Source organism: Bubalus bubalis, chromosome 19 (assembly GCF_019923935.1).
Source record: "Bubalus bubalis isolate 160015118507 breed Murrah chromosome 19, NDDB_SH_1, whole genome shotgun sequence".
Classification (NCBI taxonomy): Eukaryota; Metazoa; Chordata; class Mammalia; order Artiodactyla; family Bovidae; genus Bubalus; species Bubalus bubalis.
This window is the reverse complement of record NC_059175.1, coordinates 10,000,989-10,020,597: the sequence shown is the minus strand read 5'-3', so window position 1 is coordinate 10,020,597 and position 19,609 is coordinate 10,000,989. Positions and strand designations below refer to the sequence as shown.

Here is a 19,609-nt window from a genome sequence, read left to right as displayed (position 1 = left end):
GATAAGGCAGTAGAGCAGAGGTTTATGCAGCAGACTCCAGGCTCCTGCTCTTCGCCAGGTCCTGGGCTGGGCAGGACCCAAAGAGGAAGGCAGGCAGACAACTGTCCAGGGAGAGGCAGTGGATTGAAGCTGAGGCTTTCAATTATTTAAATCCCACTTTTCCATTTACTAGGTGTAGGTCCTTGGGAAAGTTGTCGTGGCACCCTGAGCCCTTGCTTCCTCCTTCAGGGGGTACTTAGTATTGTTACCTGAAAATTGGGTTCACCCCTTGGTGGGTGCTGAGTTAAAGACACAACCAAGCCATCGATCGGGAGAAGGAAGAATTTACTGTTACTTGCAGCAAGTAAGAAGAACACTGGGGATCTTTTCCGAAGCAGCATCTTTCCGAACAGCGAAATTGAGGCAGTTTTAAGTATAAGTTTTAAGCAAAGGGTACCTGTGTATTTGTGAAGGGGCTTGAGCAGAGGAGAATTCGGTATGGAATATGGGGCAGAGGTTGACAGAGTCCAGGCTTTAGTTGATTGAAGTTAGGAGCGTCTACATCATTCCATCCTCCACCTGGCTGGGAGCCTTAGTTCATGCGAACCTCACAGATATGTTGTGTGTCCTTTGAGGAGGAGCTAGGAGAAACTCAGAGATATGTTGTGTATACCTTGAGGAGGAACTAGAACCCTGCTTTATCACTGCAGTGTCATTTGAGTGTCTTTTTTCTGTTCCTGCATGCGTTGGTTCCCTTAAGATGGTTAATTACTGAGATCTGTGCGAGGGTAAGCATTGTGGCCACGCTTAGATCACAAATAGCCCCTCTTACGTCAGGAAAACCAGTCCTGGTTCTTTTTCTCCAGAGATCCCCTCACTTACCTGCTTACAGATGGAGTGTTAGATAAAGATCACTTTACAGGTAGAGGGACCCCCTCACTTTACCTGTAAAGGTGTACCTACTGAATGATCCCTCAGTTCAGTATGTGGCATGCTGTAAGCAAGTGGACGATGGTGGCTTAAAGAGCAGTCCACTGCCTGTTGCAATTAGACATGTGGGAGCAGCGGCACCCTGTGCGTAAACAATTCTGTCTTCATTGCTCTGGTGGGAGGTGTGTGTGCACAGGTGCTGGGGGACAGAAGGAGAGGGAGGGGCCTCTCCCAGCGGGGGCCCCTGGGGAAGGCCTGGCAGGTGGGGGCGTGACTGCTACTTGGTAGTGAGTCAGGACTTGAAGTCCAGTTAAGGATTAGCTGGCAAAGAAAGGAGGAAGGGCGTTCCCTCCTGGGCAGTGAGAAGTCTCTGCAGAGACACCCAGACACCTCTTTGGGGAGGTTTTGGTTTCCAGTTTGCCACGATCAGTAGGAAATCCATGAGCTCTGCACCCTCTGCTAAATTTGTAGAGAGGAAAGAAACCTGGAAAAGAGTTAAATGGTTTAAATGGTTTTTTGAGAAAAGGAGGTCTTTTTAAACCTAATATACCTTTGGGTTGGCCGGGCTTCTGCCTGTGGAGCTTGGTGATGTTGTCGAGTCCTCAAGAATTCAGTGGGCACCAGGAATGGTTCCCACCCGACCCCCCGTGGTGGGATCTGAGCACACTCCCTGGTAATCCACCCACTGGTTTCCCAGTTGCTGCCAAACTCAACTTTCAGAAGGAAATGATTCCATTCCTCTCTGACTCATGGGAATACTAAACAATCAAGAATAAATACCTCTATGTACTTCAAGGGGTGGATAAATAAATATCTTGTGACGGGTGATAGAGCAGAGATAGGAAAGAAGCAGGTCAAGTTTTAATGCTGTGCTTTGTGGACAGCAAGATGTAAAGTGTGTGCAGGTGGCAGGGAACTGCACTGTGTTGATGCTGAATCTCGTTGCAAAGACTTACGTAGCAAAACAGCCCAGTAAAAGTCTGTTGTTCCCTTCAAATACTTGTAAAACTTCTTTGTTCAGTTCCAACAGCTTTGATTCCAGAAACCAGCATCTCCTGAGTTTTTATTGTGGTCACAAAGGCCCCGTGCTGTGATACCTTGTCATCTTATTTAATTGTCAGAACAACTTTATGAAGCAAGTAGCTTCCCCATGTCTTGCAGATGAAGTGATTGAGGCTTTCTAGAACTTGTACTCAGCAGATCTGGAGTGAACCGAGGTATTATAATTGGATGCTGCTATTCTCATCACCAAGCTAAAAGAGTCCCACCAGCCCTATTTTTGAAAAATTGACCTTTTTCATGGAAATAATTTTTTGAGTTATCCCCCCCTCCCACCTTAGTTTTATTCCCTTAACTTGGAAACAACTCTGACTTGTCTGGGCTTAGCAGTTATTTTTTATAGCAGAGTAATTAATATGTGAGGATTTTTCGGTGAAATTTAAAGTCTTAGATGTACTGCATGAAATCTAATAGACAATGTTAATGAAATCTAATAGACAATGTTAAAACTCTAATTGGCTGTGATTATTATATATAGATTTTCTCCCAAAGGTTCTCTTGGAAACCTTTCATGTTAACAAGGCATGATCTCCAACGTGTATTAGTTCTTAGGACAGATTTACTCACGAGTCAGCATGGAATAGGAGGGAAGGTAGAGAAGGCAGTGATGCTCTGACTATACCATATAGGCTATTAGTGGTAGAGCCATTGAAAACGTAGAGGGAGAATACACAGACCTTTTATGACTAAATCAGAAATCAGTTTGGGCTTCTTTTTTAAAATCTGTATGCGTTTTTGTTTGTGTGGGGTCTTTGTTGCTTTACAAGCTTTTCTCTAGTTAGGAGAGGGGGGTACTGTCTGGTCCTAGTTCTCAGTGTTGTGGGCCGCTCTCCAGCTCCCTCTCATCGTGAAGCATGGGCCCAAAAGTGTGGCACACCCGGGCTTAGTTGCTCTGGAGCATGTGGGATCTTCTCAGATCAGGGATCAAACCCTGTCTCCTGCATTGGCAGGAACTGAGCCACCAGGGAAGCTCCTGGGCTTCTTAATGTGGTTTTAAAATGCCATATTCAGGGTGAATAGATTAAGAAGAACCAATATTCTGTGCCCTGGATTAGTGGTTTTCCAAGAATGGTGCTCAGACAGCAGCATCAGCATTACTTAGAACTTGCTAGAAATGAAAATTCTCACTGTAACTCTAGAGCCGGATAAAATGAGATTAGTCTTCCTAAGATGGGGTGGATAATTATTCTGCTTAATCACATTAGGATGAGAATCAGATAATTAGGATTTTTTTTTTTCTTCTTTGTAATTGATTCTGGATTTGTTAAACTAACAATAGCACCATTTCTGTGCTGATTTGACTATTAACACTATAATAACAAGGTCATCAGATACATTAATAGTATTTAATGAGCTGAGTAAACATTAGATAATTTTATATATGATATTTTTCTTCCATTTCTTTCCCCCTTTAAGTTGCAGGCTAAGTACTAACTGAGTCTCTTGGAACTGTTTCCTTAGGTTAAAAACGTTTCTGCAGGTACACAAGACATGCCTCCTCCCCTCTCAGACTACGTGGAGAGAGTGGACAGCCCGGTGGCCTACTCCTCCAATGGTAAAGTGAACGAGAAGCGACCGTATCCAGAGTCTTCCTATAAATCAACCCCGTAAGTCATGTCTTCCTTCTTTTGCTAGAATGAGTCTGAAAAAATGAGATTTGTATGTATTTATAGATCGGTTGCTATTTTTGTGCCGTTCAGCTTGAAGAAAAAAGAAACACCCAACAGTTTTCACAAAGGCTGATGACTGATCTCTGCCTTACAGGTGCAGAAAATTCTTTGTTATTTCTGATTTTGAAGTTTAGATAAGGGTGGAAGGGTGTTGGGGATTGATAGTAGAGCTAAATGTGGTTCTCAGTCTCTTTCCCTGCCTGTAATTATTGTATCTCTTTAATAGAAGGAGGAGATTACTCATTGGTCAACACTATCCACAAACATTTTCATTAAATTAGAACACTTCATTTGCATTCCAGAATTCTGAGACTCCTTTGCTCTGCTCTGGTGATGGTGGTTTAGGTGCTAATTTGTGTCCGACTCTTCCAGCCCTTTGGCTGTGGCCCACCAGGCTCTTCTGTCCATGGGGTTCCCCAGGCAAGAATATTGGAGTGGGTTGCCATTTCCTTCTCCAGGAGATTCTCCTGACTCAGGGATCGAATCCGGGTTTCCTGCATTGCAGGCAGATTCTTTACTGACTGTGTCACCAGGGAAGCCCCTTTGCTGTTGTAGATCCTTCATCTTGCTGGAGGATGTGAAGCTGATAAAGCCTCTAGATTTTGTTTTACATGTTAAAACAAAGAAAGCCTCACAGTGAGTTAGTTTCTGGCCTAGAGGGGGTGCCATTCAGGTTATTGAAATAGTATCCTGTTGTGGTTCTAGGTTACCCTGAAGCCGAATTCTAATTTACTTTAATGATAAGAGAGAGACATTGAGGATGTTGTTAAGGACTTGAATGTAGTTTTTGCCTAAGGATGATAAACTAGTGTTCCAGTATATAATTCTAGAACCCCAAGTTCCTTCATAGACCAAAAAAATTAAACCTTCCCTTTAGCTAATTGGGTCCTTCTACATTAAAGGTTTATCCACTAGTGTTCAAAGTTTTATTTCCAGCTGCCACTAATGGGCCAAGTTGGTTGAGATCTGCTCTGCGTGTACAATAGTTTGGGCGCCTGGAACCCTATGGGATGGCACTAGCAGCTGAGTTAAGTCTGGGATCAGTTTGAGAATGCTTTATTATTACCCTGGAGTGGAATTTGAAAGTAGACTGGCTTTCTGCCTTACCCTCCAGATACTTTGTTTGGTTCTTCAGATTCTACCTTGCTTTTGATTTCAGTTGTGAATGAGGAGTGAGGAAGAACATTTTCTCTATTCTCCTTCTTCTCTTTGGATTTTGACAAAAACCAGATCACGTGAGGCTGTGAGAAGAGGTGCGCCGTGGAGATGCAGCCCTTGTAAAAGTTTGAAGCTAGGGCTTGCACAACTTCCATGCATACACAATAAATATCTCTCATTCTTGTGACCAGCTGTGCCTCGCAGTTAATTGTAAGGCTTGCAGGGCTCCACAACATTCCCACACGCTGTCCTTTTTCATGAGAATGAAGATATTGTCACAGATTCATTTGGAGCAATTTAAATATCTTACTTAGGGACTTCCCTGGTGGGCCAGCGGTTGAGAATCCACCTGCTAACGCAGGGGACACAGGTTCGATCCCACACACCTGGGAGCAACTAAGCCCAGGTCCCACGAGCCCAGGAACTGCAACTAGAGAAGCCACTGCAAAGAGAAGCCCATGCACCCCAATGAAGAGTAGCTCCCACTCTCCGCAACTAAAGAAAACCCTCAGGCAGCCATGAAGACCCAGCACAACCAAAAATAAAATAAATTTTAAATAAATAAGTATCTTACCTTTTCTTGAATAAATCAGCACATTCATGATGTAAAATTTAAGAGGAACAAAAGGGGATCCCTTTGTTTCCAGCTATCTAGTTCCTCTCCCCAGGAACAGCTTGTGTTACCAGTTTCTTGTGTGTCCTTCCAGAGGTTATTTTAAATGAATATGCTGGCCAAGTACATATATTGCTTATTTTTCCTTTTAAAAGTAATAACATATTAAATGCACTGTTAGCAGTGTATCTCAGTGATGTGCATATCAGTATACAAAGTTTGCTCATCTGTTTTATGTCTGCATAATACTGTATCAGATGGGTAGACTAAGATCGGTTTTATTAATCCCACATTGATACACACTTTTCTCTAATGTTTTGTTATTACAAACCTCAGCAGAGAATAAACTTGCACATTGCACCTTTATCAGTTTGCAAGTATATGGATATATCTGGAGGAAAAATATTAAAAGCAGAATTGTAAGATTAAAGGAAATTGCATATATGATTTTGATGGGTGTAGTCAAACTGTACTCCATAAGGGTTGTACCACTTGGTACTTCCAGCATACACCCCAGAACTTTTTTGAAGATCTGGAAAATGCAAATATGATGCTTAGTGTTCAGTCAGTTCAGTTGCTCAGTCATGTCCGACTCTGTGCGACCCCATGAATCGCAGCACTCCAGGCCTCCCTGTCCACCACCAACTCCCGGAGTCCACCCAAACTCACGTCCATTGAGTCGGTGATGCCATCCAGCCATCTCATCCTCTGTCGTCCCCTTCTCCTCCTGCCCCCAATCCCTCCCAGCATCAGCGTCTTTTCAAATGAGACAGCTCCTTGTATCAGGTGGCCAAAGTATTGGAGTTTCAGCTTCAGCATCAGTCCTTCCAATGAACACCCAGGACTGATGTCCTCTAGAATGGACTGGTTGGATCTCCTTGCAGTCCAAGGGACTCGCAAGAGTCTTCTCCAACACCACAGTTCAAAAGCATCAATTTTTCTGCGCTCAGCCTTCTTCACAGTCCAACTCTCACATCCATACATGACCACTGGAAAAACCATAGCCTTGACTAGATGGACCTTTGTTGGCAAAGTAATGTCTGTGCTTTTAAACGTGCTGTCTAGGTTGGTCATAACTTTCCTTCCAAGAAGTAAGCATCTTAATTTCATTAGCCCTGCAGAAGGGCAGGATGGGGGTGGTGCTAAGGGATATGAATGCAACAGCGTGTCGTAGTGATGAACTTTCAGCCTCTGGGGGTAATAGACATTGTTGACTGTTGTCCATGGCAGAGCACTCAGTGCTGTGGAGGATTCAGTGTACATCCTCCTGCCAACATAGGGGACGCACATTTAAGTCATAACCTGCCTTTGCTCAGGTGTTTCCTGAAGGTGTTTAGTAACCCACAGGCGCCTCTCCTCACTATTATAGTGGATAAAGAAGGAATTAGAATTGGGAGCATTGTCTGAGGTCCAGGTTAAGAATGAGGTATCTCAATACTAAGATATTTTCCCCCTAAAGCATAACATACATTCAGTCAAGAACACTAATCTTGATATAAGCTTGATGAGATTTCACGCATGTGAACACTGAAGTAACTACCACCACATCAAGAGAGGCATTTCAAATGTTCTGAAACATTCTTTTCTTCATGGATACTCTCCTTTCCCCATCACCACTATTTTGATACCTGTCACCATCTCGGAATTCTTATAAAATGGAATCATACGGTAATTACTTTAGTGTCAGGTTCTTCTTGCTCACCATAATGTCCTGACCTTAGAATATTAAGACAGTTAGAATTAATCCTGGATTAGGAAAGAGCAGAATGTAGCTGAAGATAGTTGCTTCTCTACCCTTTGTAAGTGGATTTGGGAGATAGCAGGTATACTCCCTCCTATCCTGTTCACACCCAGGACAGGTTATGTGTGTGCTAAGTCGATTCAGTCCTTCCAACTCTCTGCAACCCCGTGGACTGTAGTCCCCCAGATTCCTCTGTCCATGGGATTCTTCAGGCAATAATACTGGAGTTGCTGTGCCTTCCCCCAGGGGATCTTCCTGACCTGGGGATCGAACCCAGGATGAATTAACCTTTGTAAGTCAAGGAAGTAGAGTGTTGATGCAATGCAGAGCTTTCAAGGCAGGCTGACAGACTTCCAAATGAGATCATTGTCTAGTAGCTGTATTTAGGCTGGTAGGATAATCTCTTAGGACATTTATGCAAGTTGTAGGAATTTGATAATTCACATGAGGCCCAGAGATGGTACCAACTTCCAGCATAGCATGATCCAGGGACTCAAAAAATGTCAGGGCTCTTGTTACTTTAGTAGTTTTATTCTCAGTACAACTTCTTTTGTAGCAGGCTGGCCATGCACATTCCTCAGGCTGCCCTGATCTGATACCCCTGGATTCAGAGTGAAATTTCCTTTCCCAAAACTTACCTGTCAAATCCTAGTGAAAGGGCCAATCAGAATGGCCCTTTTTGGGTCCAGGAATATGGAGTTGTCTGGTTGACAAGGCTTGGATAGTACCCTTAATGATATATGGCGGTTTTAAAATACTGTATATATTATGGACATCATTCCTACAGTCATGGCAATGATGCGATCAAGCATTTTGTTTCTCTCTCTCCCGGATACTGGGTGTCCTCAGAAAAGAGGATTCTTGTGAATGTCTTTTCAATTTAGTAATTAGCTTGAACCTCTTCCATATACTGGGCCAGGTACTCCTGGAAATATGGAGTTTGTGTTCCCATGGAGGTTGCAGTCTAACGTGAGTGGGAAAAAGTGCATGATAACTACACTGTCGGGGTGAGATAGAGCAGGAAAGGCATGTGTGTGTGAGAGAGAGAGAATAAAACAAGTGTGAAAAAGAAGGAAGTCAAAAACTACAAAAGAGCAGATTTCCACACCTAGGGGACTGAATCAGATACTAAGGAAAGTGTACAGGTGTTTGTTTCTGGGTTGTGCAGATTTTTGACCTAATTGGACTTGGGTCTAAAAGCAGGTCTGTAGATGACTAAGAGTGCACCCATTCCCTAACTCTTAAATTTATATATACTACTTTTCTTGCTAAGCATTTCGTTTTTAGCTTTTATGCTCTATCAAGTTACTCTTTAGTGTTTGAAAGGGTATAGGAAGAGGGGAGATGGAAGACTTCTAAGATGAAGATTTATAATATCAATATCTAATATAAAATTATGGGAGGAGGCCTGCCTTACAGTTTTGGGTTTTTTTTTTTCCAATTTCCTTTGCCCTGTAGCATCCTCCCACCCCCACTAGCCCCCAACCCCTCAGACAAACCCACTGCATTCTAAAGGTTTTGTTTGCCACCTCAAAGCTAGAAGCATAGTAGCTGGCAGAGTGTCTAAGAACTTGTTAATCATTCACTCACAGAGAAAGTCACATTTTCCTTCCTTTAGAGGTAGTGTTAACAGAGCACTTAAAGCCATGTTAACCTGGATAGAATTTAGAAAGAAAAACTCAATACCATGATCACCTCCAACTACCGCCCCCTCCTTTCCCCATCACCCACCAAAGCTTGAGGCATCTGCAAGAAATTAGTTAGTGTGATTAAAAGTCTTAAGACTTTGGCAACAGAACCAAGCAGTTTTGGATCACCTAGAAAACAGTCCACCTAGTGGATAAAACTCAAGATGACAGTTTCTGTAAGTTGACAGCAATAACAACAACAAAAATTCTTTTAACTAGTTGACTTGAAGAGCAAGGCTGATGTCGGGAAGTCTCCGGTGCCTTGTTTCTCCTCTTGCCCTTCTCCAGCTCTGCTGCAGGGGAAAGTGCAGCTTTGCATTTCTGTTACTCAGAAGTAGTTGAGAGTTGCCACAGTTCTTGGTCTTTTATTCCATGTTAGGCTTTGTTTTTTGATGCTTATGGCAGAAACAGTTTATGTGATTAAAAATCTGATGCAATATTAAATAATTGGCGTTAGAAAAATAAGTGTAATGGTAACTCTTCCATTTCAATCATTCTTCAAGGCTTCAGGCTTAACAGTGCAATTTAAAGAGGTCTTGGCTGAGCCCCTTTACTGTCCACTGGATATTATCACAACATTGTTAATCAGCTGTTTTCCAGTATAAAATAAAGTGTTTAAAAAAATAGGTGTTAATAAGTCCTTTCATCTATTACAGTATAAAATGCTTTTTAGGTTGTTTGCTTTTAGTTTTTTTAGTTTAAATTTTCAATTTGTTTCATTTTATCATTGTATCTTGAAAAGAGAAGTGATATAAAGGAGTCTAAAATTAGTATTACGGAGAGCTTATCTCTGGGAGTTGGCCCCCAAAGGGAGATATAGATGTGCATTCCTCTCCCCACTCAGCATTCCATGGAACTGGAAGAACCTGTAGAAAAGAAAGGCGATTGTTATCTTCCTAACAGCCTTTTGTGGAGTATGTCCTGGGCACAGGTCAGGTCAACACCTCTTCCAGGTCTGTGGGCATTTCCTAAAGTGAAGTCTTATATCCATTTTACATAGAAGGTTGACTAACGGGCTCCCCTTACATGAGAGCCTTAAAGGGGTTCCTGTGTATTAGAGGAGCTGCGCTGGTGCCGAGCTGAGCACGGGGAGCTGGGGATGGGCTCGGCGCTGGGCAGGTGGCTGCTTGAGCGCGGGCCCACGCGCGGGTGCCGCCGCCCTCTGTGGTCGCAGTGCTCTGACAAAGGGCCGGTAGTGCTCACGGACAGATGATTCCTGTTTTGTTAGGGTGCCGGAAGTGGCTCAGGAGCTGCCATTGACTTCACCTGTGGAGGACTTCCGGCAGCCTCATTACAGCAGCAGTGGTAACTTGGAGACGCTTTCAAAAAGGGCTCCTGCGAAGGGCAGAGCAGGGAGGTCAAGGCGGGCAGAGCAAGACCACTATGAAACAGACTACACGACGGGAGGCGAGTCCTGCGATGAGCTGGAGGACGACTGGATCAGGTACCGGAGCATCTCTCGCTGGAAGCCCTGCAAAATCCCATGGTTTTGGTGGTGGTGCCTCCTTGCCTACGGTGGGTGGTGTAACCTCATTCTTTGCCAACCAGGCTGGTTTTTGTTACATTTTTTCCCCCTTAGTACCCTTTTGTAATAAAGATTGATGTGGAGGGAATGTGTTTATCTTTAAAACACTTTCCATGCACCCCTGCAAAGTGACAAACTTGGCCAGCGCTGTATACTTTTACCAGTAGCCACCCAAAAAAGGTTTGTCAAATAAGTAAAATACACATATAGGAGAACTTTGTTTTATTAATTAGAAAATTCCAGACTAGTGTTATAGCTCTTTCTTTTGACGTTTACTTTTAAGTTAAGCTTTCTTGATGAGACCAGAGATTCTTTTAAAAGTTTAATCCAAAGGACTTTGGCAAACAGATTTGTCAACAATTGAGTTAACATTTTAGTGTTGTGGTTAAGTTACTTTTTGTGTCAGTGGTTTGGTAATCGTCCAGCATTGATCCCCAGCTGTACTTGGGTATGACCTATAGCCTTTTGGCCCAAGTATTCTGAGGACTGGGACACAAATCAGAAATATTTGCTGTGTGAATTGTGGTGAATCAAAACATTGCTTCTCAAGCTGTTAAGAGGGATGGATAGGGCAAATAGAGCTAGAAATCTCTTACTCACTGGTGGCTCTCATATTTCATCCCACCTTGCCCCTCGAGAGTTTTGGTCTCGTTTAGCCACCTGTCTATAGAATGTTTGCCTATCTTGTATCGTGCAAGATTTAAATGCAAACTTTCAGAAATTCTGAATACTCATTTCCCTTCTGAGCAAATCATTTAATTTCTCCCCTCTTTAAAATGAAGATACTTAGACTGTCTTAGATAGAACGTTTAAAATTCCATATTGCTATGAAGCACCTTAGTCTTGTGGAACAACTCAGAGTATTTCCTCAGTGGATTATGGATGGTTAACAGCATCACCATCATATGTAAGGAATAGCTGGCATATTGAGAGATACAAGTGATAAGAATTTCAGGATATTTTTCATAGTTTTACACATTGTCAGATTATTTTTACAGTGAGCATGCATTTTCATACCTGTACCTTTTCATGTCTGCTTTTACAATCAAAACGATTTCTGTTAAGGAAAAACAAGACCCGCCCTCCCATCTTCCCACCAAAAAAATGCTCAAAACCATCTGAAAACTACAGATGGTAGCAGAAAACAGGCACCTGTCAATCAGCTGCTCTGCCACAGAAGGGATGAAAATACCCTTTGTGTTCATAATCCCAGTTTTAAGACTTTAAGTGTAAGTGTCCATTCTCCTGTGGTGTTGTCTATTCAGAACAAATGAGTTCCTAAGACCACCCTGAAATTTCATAAATGATTTTCAACACTTATTTCTAAAAATCAATAAGAGTTTTAAAAAAAACAACAGATGAGCATCAGTGTAAGAAGCATAATCACTCTTTTCTTTTTTTTTTAATTTTATTTTATTTTTAAATTTTACATAATTGTATTAGTTTTGCCAAATATCAAAATGAATCCGCCACAGGTATACATGTGTTCCCCATCCTGAACCCTCCTCCCTCCTCCCTCCCCATTCCATCCCTCTGGGTCATCCCAGTGCACCAGCCCCAAGCATCCAGTATCGTGCATCGAACCTGGACTGGCAACTCATTTCAAACATGATATTTTACATACTCCATTGTGTATATGTACCATAGCTTTCTTACAGATGAATGGATAAGAAAGCTATGGTACATATACACAATGGAGTATTACTCAGCCATTAAAAAGAATACATTTGGTACCTCATAGTGGTTTTGATTTGCATTTCTCTGATAATGAGTGATGTTGAGCATCTTTTCATGTGTTTGTTAGCCATCTGTATGTCTTCTTTGGAGAAATGTCTATTTAGTTCTTTGGCCCATTTTTTGATTGGGTCATTTATTTTTCTGGAGTTGAGCTGTAGGAGTTGCTTGTATATTCTCGAGATTAGTTGTTTGTCAGTTGCTTCATTTGCTATTATCTTCTCCCATTCTGAAGGCTGTCTTTTCACCTTGCTAATAGTTTCCTTTGATGTGCAGAAGCTTTTAAGGTTAATTAGGTCCCATTTGTTTATTTTTGCTTTTATTTCCAATATTCTTGGAGGTGGGTCATAGAGGATCCTGCTGTGATGTATGTCAGAGAGTGTTTTGCCTATGTTCTCCTCTAGGAGTTTTATAGTTTCTGGTCTTACGTTTAGATCTTTAATCCATTTTGAGTTTATTTTTGTGTATGGTGTTAGAAAGTGTTCTAGTTTCATTCTTTTACAAGTGGTTGACCAGAGTTCCCAGCACCACTTGTTAAAGAGATTGTCTTTAATCCATTGTATATTCTTGCCTCCTTTGTCGAAGATAAGGTGTCCATATGTGCGTGGATTTATCTCTGGGCTTTCTATTTTGTTCCATTTCACACCAGTCAGAATGGCTGCGATCCAAAAGTCTACAAGTAATAAATGCTGGAGAGGGTGTGGAGAAAAGGGAACCCTCTTACACTGTTGGTGGGAATGCAAACTAGTACAGCCACTATGGAGAACAGTGTGGAGATTCCTTAAAAAACTGGAAATAGACATGCCTTATGATCCAGCAATCCCACTGCTGGGCATACACACTGAGAAAACCAGAAGGGAAAGAGACACGTGTACCCCAGTGTTCATCGCAGCACTGTTTATAATAGCCAGGACATGGAAGCAACCTAGATGTCCATCAGCAGATGAATGGATAAGAAAGCTGTGGTACATATACACAATGGAGTATTATTCAGCCATTAAAAAGAATACATTTGAATCAGTTCTAATGAGGTGGATGAAACTGGAGCCTATTATACAGAGTGAAGTAAGCCAGAAAGAAAAACACCAATACAGTATACTAACGCATATATATGGAATTTAGAAAGATGGTAACAATAACCCTGTGTACGAGACAGCAAAAGAGACACTGATGTATAGAACAGTCTTATGGACTCTGTGGGAGAGGGAGAGGGTGGGAAGATTTGGGAGAATGGCATTGAAACATGTAAAATATCATGTATGAAATGAGTTGCCAGTCCAGGTTCGATGCACGATACTGGATGCTTGGGGCTGGTGCACTGGGACGACCCAGAGGGATGGAATGGGGAGGGAGGAGGCAGGAGGGTTCAGGATGGGGAACACATGTATACCTGTGGCGGATTCATTTTGATATTTGGCAAATCTAATACAGTTATGTAAAGTTTAAAAATAAAATAAAATTAAAAAAAAAAAAAAAAAAGAATACATTTGAATCAGTTCTAATGAGGTGGATGAAACTGGAGCCTATTATACAGAGTGAAGTAAGCCAGAAAGAAAAACACCAATACAGTATACTAACGCATATATATGGAATTTAGAAAAATGGTAACAATAACCCTGTGTACGAGACAGCAAAAGAGACACTGATGTATAGAACAGTCTTATGGACTCTGTGGGAGAGGGAGAGGGTGGGAAGATTTGGGAGAATGGCATTGAAACATAATCATTCTTAAAAGAACTTCTTTGTATCCCACCTTCCTCTATCCATAAGCAATAACAACAAAAAGAAAACCAAGAAAATGTCATTCTCCACATGCCACCAGCTTTATTATCTTTGTGGAACTTAAGTCTGCTAAGGATATATAAGAAATCATTTTCTCTCTGAATTTTTAGGGAATATCCACCTATCACTTCAGATCAACAAAGACAACTCTACAAGAGAAGTTTTGACACTGGCCTACAGGAATACAAGAGCCTACAAGCAGAACTTGATGAGGTCAATAAAGAACTCTCTCGTTTGGATAAAGAACTGGATGACTATAGAGAAGAAAGTGAAGAGTACATGGTAAATTCAAACCTGATAATTAGATATTACATAGAATTTTATTCCAGTCTATGGAGCTACATTATCCTTTATACTAGTATTGACACAGATTTTGCTAGTAATTACCAGACTGTAATTTCATTGAATAGTAATTGAAATCCAGTCTTAAAGTCTTTTTGAAATGGAAGAGTGTACTAATGTAGTTAGGATTTATAAAAAAATAATCTGCACATATATCCCTTCCTGTTTAAAAGAAAATAGCTACATTACTTTTTCTATTTATAAACTGAAAAGAGTTTACTCTTTCTGTAAAAAAGAGTTCACTCTTTCTGTAAAAAAAAAAAAAATTCAAATAATACAGAATGGAAGACAGAAAAATAGATTGCCTTAAATTTTTTCAACCAAAATATTAGTTGTTAAAATGGCCCCTCCCTGCAGAAGTGTACCTAGAAGTAATCTTTGATAAAGAATCATAAGTTTTACTTGTATCCTTCCTGCTTCTTTTTTTTTTTTTAACTCAACAGTAGTTTGTGGCTTGTCTTTATTTTTTTCCCTTGATCACCTGTCTGGGGTCATGTTTGTCCATGTAAAGTTACTCTTTACTTCTTACGTCCCCTTTCTGTGTTGTGCTCTTTGGAAGGAAGTCACTGCATAGATCACTCTTAAGAAATCAGGGAATTATGCTCCAGCTCTTTAAAGGCAGTATACCTACACAAATTACTTGAAATTTGTCTGCACAGGAAATTTGTCACTTCCATTTATTTAATCATTTGTATCAGTGTAGATGCTGGGATATCTGTTCTGAACTTCAGCTTACAATCCAGCACTGCGTAGTTTTGTTGCTTGAGTTGCTTTAGCGAGGACCACTAGGAACCCTTTCAGTTGCCTCTTGGGTTTCTTTGACCTACTCCCATCGTTGTGAAGGTTTCTCTTTTTAAATATTTTCTGACATTGCTTATATTCTGCTGTTTTATTCAACAGCAGTTTATGATTATCAACAACAGTTTATGGAACACAATGGAAATCTGAAAGCATTAATGTGCTTTTTTTTTTTAATGAATCTTTATCAATAATAAAAGATCTACTTGCTGAGAAAATATTTTTATCTGTTAAAAAAAAAACTTCATTATTTTCAGTTTTGTGATTGTACCATAATTTACTTAATAGTCATTCTCTATGGATAGACTTTCAAGTATGTCTCCCTCCCCATTCCCCCAACCTGCCCCTACTAGTGAACCTACACTGGTGAAGCTCTCCAGCCTTGTGCACTTACTTGCTTATCTGCTGGGACGAATTCCAGTATGTGAAATTGCTGAGTGAGAGGTTATGTACCTGTAAACTTTTGTTGCAAAACTGCCCTCCAGAAAGATTATATCAACTGTATTCCCCGCTAGTAATGCTCTAGAGGGCTTCTGTGACCCACATCTCACTAACATTTTATGCCTGAAAAATGACTGCCTTGTGTCTTAGATACCAGTATTTAACCTTTTTTTTTTTTAAATCACATCATGTACTTATTGGAGCTTCATAGTCCTTTTATGAAATACCTTTTGCCATTTTTAACTGTGGTGATCTGCTTGCTGGTTTTGAAGTATTTGCCTCTTATATAGTTTGTTTATTGCTTTCTTTTCTGTCTTCTCTGTGGTCCTGTAAACCTTTCTCAGTCCATTCAATGCTTATTCACTGTTACTGTGTGCTTGATGTGGAAATGCTGAGGTTAGAAAGGTCAATCATGTTTCTACCTTCAAAGAACTCATGTTAAAAAAAGAGAAACCAACACCTAACAAGTTAAACAGTGGTACTAATGTCATCTTTACAGTATGTATAGAAAGTACTGTAACTAAGTGCTCTGAGAAGGGATAAAGTCTGCTGAAGGCCTGGAGAGTTGAAGGGAGGCTTCACTGAGAGGTATCTATGGCAGGTTCTCCAGACAATAGTGGGGTACATGAGACCCTCACGAGTACAGCCATAAGGGGAACACAATGGGAATCTGAACGCATGAATGTGCTTAATTTTTTTTGAAGGAATTACAATGTGCGGGACACTGGAATGATAGGAGACTAGACCAGTAGAGAATTTAACCGGGTGCTTGCCCCAGTTTTATCCTGGTAATGGGATCAGAGCTGTGCTTTATGGGGTCCACATGGTGCATGGACTGCCATGGGGAGAGAGAGAGTCACAGAACAGAGAGTTACCTGCTGGTGTGAATGCAACGTGAGAACCATCTCAGTGTCATAAATTTCCCATAACTGGATTCCTTCAGACCCTCCCACTGACCATAAAGGTTTTGAGAACTTTAAGACTTCTTTATTTTAACTCCTTATATTCTTGTCATAAGTTGACAGTTTTTGCTCCAAAGTATAACATCAGGAGTGTTACTTTTGAAAGAGAAAATGCCCCACTAAACACATTTCTTTGTTTCTTATTAATAGGCTGCTGCCGATGAGTACAATAGACTGAAACAAGTTAAGGGAGTAAGTATCCTAGATTGTAAGATTCTTTTAGGAAGACCTTTTCTAGTATGTGTCTTTCATTTAACCTTTAGAATGACTCTGGATACCTTTAGAGAACTTTAGATACTCTGATACCTTGTCACACATAGAACTATTGTAGACAAAAGGCCCTATAATTGCAAGATGAAAACTATAAGAAGTTGAAACTTAAAAAAATAAAACAAACAAGTAAAGGAAGTTAAAAATACACAGATCATAAGTATACAGCTTGGCAAACTTGCACAAAGCAGCCACACACCTTTGTACTGGCACCCCCTTGAAACACATTTCCTGGGTAACCACCATCCTAATTTATAACATCATGGATTAGTATTGCCTATTTTGAACTTTGCATAAATGGAATCATAGAGTATGTAACTTGTGTGTGATTTTTTAAAGTATCTGTGCACATGGGCACACATTTGCTAGGTATATACATAGGCATGAAATTGGAGGGTCATTGAGCAATGGGGATCCAGCCTTGGGTAGGGATTGTCAGCAGTGTCTCTGGTTTGTACAAGTTTATAGATTCCTGTTGCTCCATATTCTTGTCAACACTTGGCATCATCAGTCTTTTTCTTTTTATCACACTACACGGCCTGTGGGATCTTATTTCCCCAACCAGGGATTGAACCTGGGTCCTCAGCAGTAAAAGTGCAGAGTCCTAACCTCTAGACGACTAAGGAATTCCTAGAAATTTCATGAATTTAAATTCAAGACTTCAGGGATTTCCCTGGTGGTCCAGTGGCCAAGTTTCTGAGCTTACAATACAGGGGGCCCAGGTTCAATCCCTGGTCAGGGAACTAGATCCCACATGCCACAGCTAAGAGTTCACTTGCATCAGCTAAAACTTGCACATGCCACAACTAAGACCTGATGCAGCTAGATGATTTTTTTTTTAATTCAAGAGTTTAATGGTGTATATAGTAAAATTTCCCATCTCATTCCCCATTTATCTAGTTTCCTTATTCTAAGTCAATCCGTATAACCAGTTTCTTGCTTTACTGATTTTTTTGTTTTTCAAGATCATGTGTTAGCCAAAAAGGCCATACATTTTCTTGATGACTTTGCAAATCATTAGAAATGAGTGTATCCTTTGTATAACTCGTGTTAGAAGATATGATTGAGCAGAGAGAATCAGCTGCTCGTGTGGTTAGAGATGCTGCCAGGTGCCTTGTGCGTGTCACTTCATTTAACACTCCTTGCAATTCTGTATGACTAATATTCCCTTTTTGTTGTTGCTGTTCACCTCTGCCGTCCCAGCAGCTAATACATAACTCGTTTTTATTTTATTAAACTTACTCGATTCTTTTCCCCCCACTCTTTTTTAGTCAGCAGATTACAAAAGTAAGAGGAATTACTGCAAACAGTTGAAGAGCAAATTGTCACACATTAAGAAGATGGTTGGAGATTACGACCGACGGAAAACATAGACGGCAGACGCCACATTGTTGGAGAGGTTAAGAAGTATCTGACTGACATCTCTGCAATGTTGTCAGGAGTCAAAATGACTTTGGGCTCTAACCCGGGAGGCCAAATCTCTGTGATCATTACAGAGTTTTGGTAGCTTTAATATCATCAGTGTTGAAGCAGTTTATAAATAGCTTTTGATAATCAACTGGGCTGAACACTCCAACTAAGGATTTTATGCTTCAAACATTGGTTCTTGTGTTAAGAACTGTTATTTGAGGTTTTTAAACTTTTCAGGAAGGTCCTAGAGTGGACTGTGTTATGAACTTTCACATCCTGGGCAATCAGGTCTTAATACCTAAGTGTGTGCACATTGGGTCTTGTAGGGGGTAGTTTAATCCTCCCAGAATTCTCCCTTCAGATAACTGTTACTTATAAATAAATAATCATTTTCAGATAAGGAAACTGGGCCCTTGCAATAAAGTCTGACGTGAAACTGCTTGTTGGCTAGCTTGCAGTTTTGGTTAAGTCTATTTTATGACTCCATTGATAAAGTCCCCGGCCTTTTCCTATTTTAGCTACTATGAATACTGAATTCTACCAACCACCCTATTGATTTTTTTTTTCTGTGTATAAATGCTTAAGAGCTCTTTATTTCATGTTATCCTGGCAATAAAGATCATGTAAAAGTAACAAATGTATGAAATTTGAAGGTTGTCAATACATGTTTACTTTTGAAAAATCAAAGTTTAAACCTACTGGTTAGAATTTTGTTGTGTACTTTTAAATGCTTTTTATCTTTTATGGTTTACATACTCTTTTAAAGCCAACTAGGTGTTTCCTTTTTATCAAAGTATCTAATTACATTTATAATTCAATTCTGACTTGAACTGTCTTTTTTGGGAATGTTCAAGTTTTGTACATATTTTATAATTATTAAACCTGGTGTTTTCTTTCCATAATATACCTTTTTGACATCATTAGTGCTGTTAATATTAAGCTGTGGAAAACTACACTCGGAAGTTGTATCTGTTGTTGTTTTAAATTATTTTGGGTGCTGTGCTGGTTGGTAGTATCCTAAATCCTTTGGCTAACAGAAGGCTGACTTGTCTGGAAATGGAATCCAATATTATAAAGCACCAAATTATTTCAAATGGTGCCCTTTAATTCTCAGCATTTTTTTTTAATTCAAAATTTTCCTGGTAAAGTAAAATTAGCTGATAATACTGGATATATAGCTAACCAAATTGACTGTGATTATCCCCTCAGTTTAGAACTCTTATTTAAATATATTGTTTTTAATATATTAGTCTGAATCGTTTTCCAAAGATAAACTTTTAAATAAGGTTTCCATTGTAACACTGACTTAGTTCTTCAAGTTGGAAAAATTCTTACTTTTCTGTGTATTGCACATGCTGACTACTGAAGGTAATAGTTTGTTTTTCATGCCTTTTGGAATCATGCCAAATAGTGAGGACTCGCTTGAGCAATGTAATTGATTTTTTTTGTGTGTTAAAATTTAAACTCTATTCTAGGAAGTCAGCATAGTTTACGAAGACACGTTTGC

The 19,609-nt window shown here is 40.3% G+C and overlaps 1 protein-coding gene across 3 annotated transcripts in view; it reads left to right on the top strand.

Annotated features, from left to right (window-relative positions):
- The window catches only part of OCLN (occludin), a 49,838-nt gene extending 30,492 nt beyond the window's left edge, over window positions 1-19,346 (top strand). For all 3 annotated transcript variants that reach the window (XM_006058925.4, XM_006058926.4, XM_045163644.1), the window contains exons 5-9: window positions 3,430-3,575; window positions 10,067-10,282; window positions 13,990-14,161; window positions 16,573-16,614; window positions 17,964-19,346. In XM_006058925.4, coding sequence (XP_006058987.2) covers window positions 3,430-3,575; window positions 10,067-10,282; window positions 13,990-14,161; window positions 16,573-16,614; window positions 17,964-18,065 — 678 coding nt within the window. In that variant the 3' untranslated portion in view covers window positions 18,066-19,346. The remainder of the gene's footprint in view (window positions 1-3,429; window positions 3,576-10,066; window positions 10,283-13,989; window positions 14,162-16,572; window positions 16,615-17,963) is intronic.
- The last annotated feature ends 263 nt before the right edge of the window (window positions 19,347-19,609 follow it).